The sequence below is a fragment of the Augochlora pura genome, unplaced genomic scaffold (genome assembly GCF_028453695.1).
Source record: "Augochlora pura isolate Apur16 unplaced genomic scaffold, APUR_v2.2.1 APUR_unplaced_2138, whole genome shotgun sequence".
In the NCBI taxonomy this organism is placed as follows: domain Eukaryota; kingdom Metazoa; phylum Arthropoda; class Insecta; order Hymenoptera; family Halictidae; genus Augochlora; species Augochlora pura.
Window position 1 is genome coordinate 1 of NW_027582259.1, and position 3,334 is coordinate 3,334.

Sequence of the window (3,334 nt, forward strand, 5' to 3'; positions counted from 1 at the left end):
CTGAATCTATTATTATTTATATACGTCCTCTCGTTTCAATAGCTCGAGAGAGTCTCCCGACTGACTGTTGATTCAACGATTTCGTGACAACCCCGAACTTCTTCTATTTCCTTAGGGGTTGTTCACTATGAAGTATTTTTTCATTACGGCGACTCCACATGATCAACCGCCGTAACAATACTATTACAATTTATATTGTTAGTATAAACGTTCTGATTTTTTGCATACTATTATGAGATTGCAAATTTTATAATCTTATAATAACAATGCGAACAACAATCTGAAATAGTAAAAATATTACTGGAATTAGTGAGTAAAGAAATATCTATTTAACATGTATTCCTTGCAATTAATGCAGGAAATTGATATTTTATATCATAATTAGGGGTGTGCGGTTACCCTAAAATCGCCGGGACGTGATGGACATTTCTAAACCTACCCCGTAATATTGCATTAGTTGTATACGTACAGGTTTATATTTAGTTAAAATTTAAAATTCATGAAAATAAGTAAATTTTTATAAAAATTAGTTTTAGATAAGCAAGTGAAGAGGTTTATAATAAAAATTAAAGCTTAAGTTTGCTTGCAAATGATGAAAGTATTATGAGATCTTATTTGTTCCATCTTGTGGAATAATACAACATAATATTTTATTTATTGTTTATGTTTGCGTATTCAACAAATTGTATTGAATTATTACTTTTTGTTCGTCTCACACTTTCCTCTGTGCCATCTTTAATTTACACTTGAGTACTTAATCTTGCTTACACCCACAGTTTAGTAAACTACGCGGTTATACTAATGTAACACTTGTCAAAGAGAATTTTGTTCGTCTTTCACTAATAAATTTTTTGACAGGTTCTCCAAGTGGTGGCCAGGTTGGATGGAGGACAAAAATCATTCCCCGGTTGTGGGCGCGAGGTCTGTTTGCGTCGTAATGAAACGCAAATTTCCGTGTCACGAGAGGCCAGATTCACTTTGCGTTGCTGATTACTTCTTTTGGGACACTGAAGACTGTGCCACGTCCACGAAGGGCCACTCTTACATCTGCAAGAGACCTTATGATGACATCGGTATAAAATTCTTTAATTTTTTAAGATTTCAACTTTTGTATTATATTATATAGTAATTCGTATATAGGAATTTTTAATTAGGATAATAATGGTGCGTCCTTATATACTTTTTTCAACTATTTCAAATAGGTTGTGTATACGGGAAAGGAGGCTTATACGACGGAAACGCGAATGTGACAGCAAATGGGAAACCATGTCTTCCATGGGCTGACGAAAAAGTAGCCCATTCGCTATCAATACTCGTTAGTTTCATAATTTTTTTGTCTGTTTTAGACAAAAGACTCTTGAAAAAATATAATATTTTTTATTTCAGGCACTTAACCGAGAGGTCAAAGACAAATTGAAGACTCACAATTACTGTAGAAATCCGCAACCATTAAGAGAATCGAGTCCATGGTGTTTCACAGGACCTAAAGGACAACGAGAACAGTGTGACATTCCACCTTGTGGAAATATTGGTATTATTTATCATTTAATTTATTCTTTCTTCTTTTAATGCCTTTCACTATAACAACGAGTCAGACTCGCGACAGAGATTTCATGCAAGCTCTACTAAATATGAATTATTATTAATTTCTTCTAAATCGAAATCAAATTGAATTCTTCTATTATCAAAGTCTAGAAACAGCAGTAAATAAAGATAATACGAAAACAAAAATTATCTGGTCCTATTAAGGGCAGTATTAAGGACAAATAAGTACTAATCAACGACAATATTTTATAAGTATGTATGGTTATGTCGCCATATATGGCTGTCAACATTTAATTCAATTTCACGATGATTTCTCTATTGTATTTTGGTCAGAATTCCTATCCGAGTTATAAGTAACAATTCGAATTGTTTTTAAACAATGCGATCTTTCCTTTCAGGATCTCAAAGGTCACGATTGAGCGGTCAGTGTAAGCCGAAGCATTTTGAGTGTATGCCAGGAGAATGTATTCCTACGCCATGGGTTTGTGATGGGGATGAGGTATTGTTTGTTCCTTAAATTTGTCGAAGAATGAAGTGAAGACTGTTTTGATAATCTTCTTGCGATCGAAAAATTGTGATTGATCATGCATGGGTGACACAATTTTGTTTGCAAATTATGAAATTTATTTAGATTGTGGTATATTTAGATTAATTAGTTTTTATTAGGGCCTAGTGTTCCTTAAGGAAATCATATCTGAAATGAATTCTAATTTTCTGGTTCCAATTTCATTGACAGAATTACTTGAATTTTGTGAGATATTCTTGAATGATAGTTTCGCAATCGACATATGAAATATTAGGTGAAGTAAAAAGTTCTGAGCTTTTTTTCTCTGTATTTCGACGATGAAATTAATAAAGTTAGAATAATCCGATTTAGATCAAATATGCGCCATTTTGTTCGGTAACTTTTGCCCCATTTTGAAGGCAATTTCATAATTCCGCGATTGAAGCGGAATAATTCCTCGCCTCTATTGGTAAAAAAGTTGACCAGTTCATTTTCACAAGCCTCTTCTGAGGCCAGTTTTTTACCATCAAGAAAATTTTGCAAATGCTTGAACAGGTAGTAATTGCTTGGTGCCAGGTCTGAGCTATACGGCAAGTGCGATATAACCTCCTATCCAAGCTCTCGGAGCTTCTGGCGCCTCGTTAAAAATGTGTGCGGCCTGGCGTTGTCTTGATGGAAAACAACACCCTTCCTATTGGCCAATTCTGGGCGCTTCTCGCCGATCGCTTGCTTCCATCTGATCAGTTGTTGACAGTATATGTCCGAATTGAGTGATTGGCCCGATGGGAGAAGCTCATAGTGGAAGATTCCCTTCCTATCCCACCAAACACACAGTAAAACCAACTTTTTTGTAGCGTTATGTCGCCTTTAAATCGCCGTATAGAATGGCAAGATGCAATGCATACATCGTGAGATATGGCTTACGCTAAAGACATCTAACGAAAAATGCTAAAAACTTTTTACTTCACCTAATAATATATGCAAATGCCAATACCGCAAGATTAATCTGGCATTAATCCATTCGGTATTTTCTAAGGACTGCACAAACGGTGCCGATGAAAGGGGATGCGTCTCGCAAATAGATCTTTTCCAAAAACATGCTAAGCATAAACTGGAAGGTCACGACGTTGAAAAGTGGTTGAACACACCGTTAACGACATGTGCACTTCGGTGCAAGGAAGCTGATTTTACGTGCCGATCATTTTCGCACAAGTAAGACAATATCGTTAACAATGTCTTTTAAAACCTAATTGTGTAATCATCGCTAGACGGCGGACCTTTATG

The 3,334-nt window shown here is 35.5% G+C and overlaps 1 protein-coding gene across 1 annotated transcript; it reads left to right on the forward strand.

Moving 5' to 3' along the window:
* Window positions 1-858: 858 nt before the first annotated feature.
* LOC144477589 (serine protease svh-1-like) lies at window positions 859-3,262 on the forward strand (the record flags this gene model as incomplete). The annotated part of the gene is made up of 5 exons (XM_078195313.1): window positions 859-1,073; window positions 1,203-1,315; window positions 1,387-1,531; window positions 1,944-2,044; window positions 3,087-3,262. Coding segments are annotated over 5 exons (750 nt in total), but the record flags the coding sequence as incomplete, so codon positions are not given.
* Window positions 3,263-3,334: the final 72 nt, after the last annotated feature.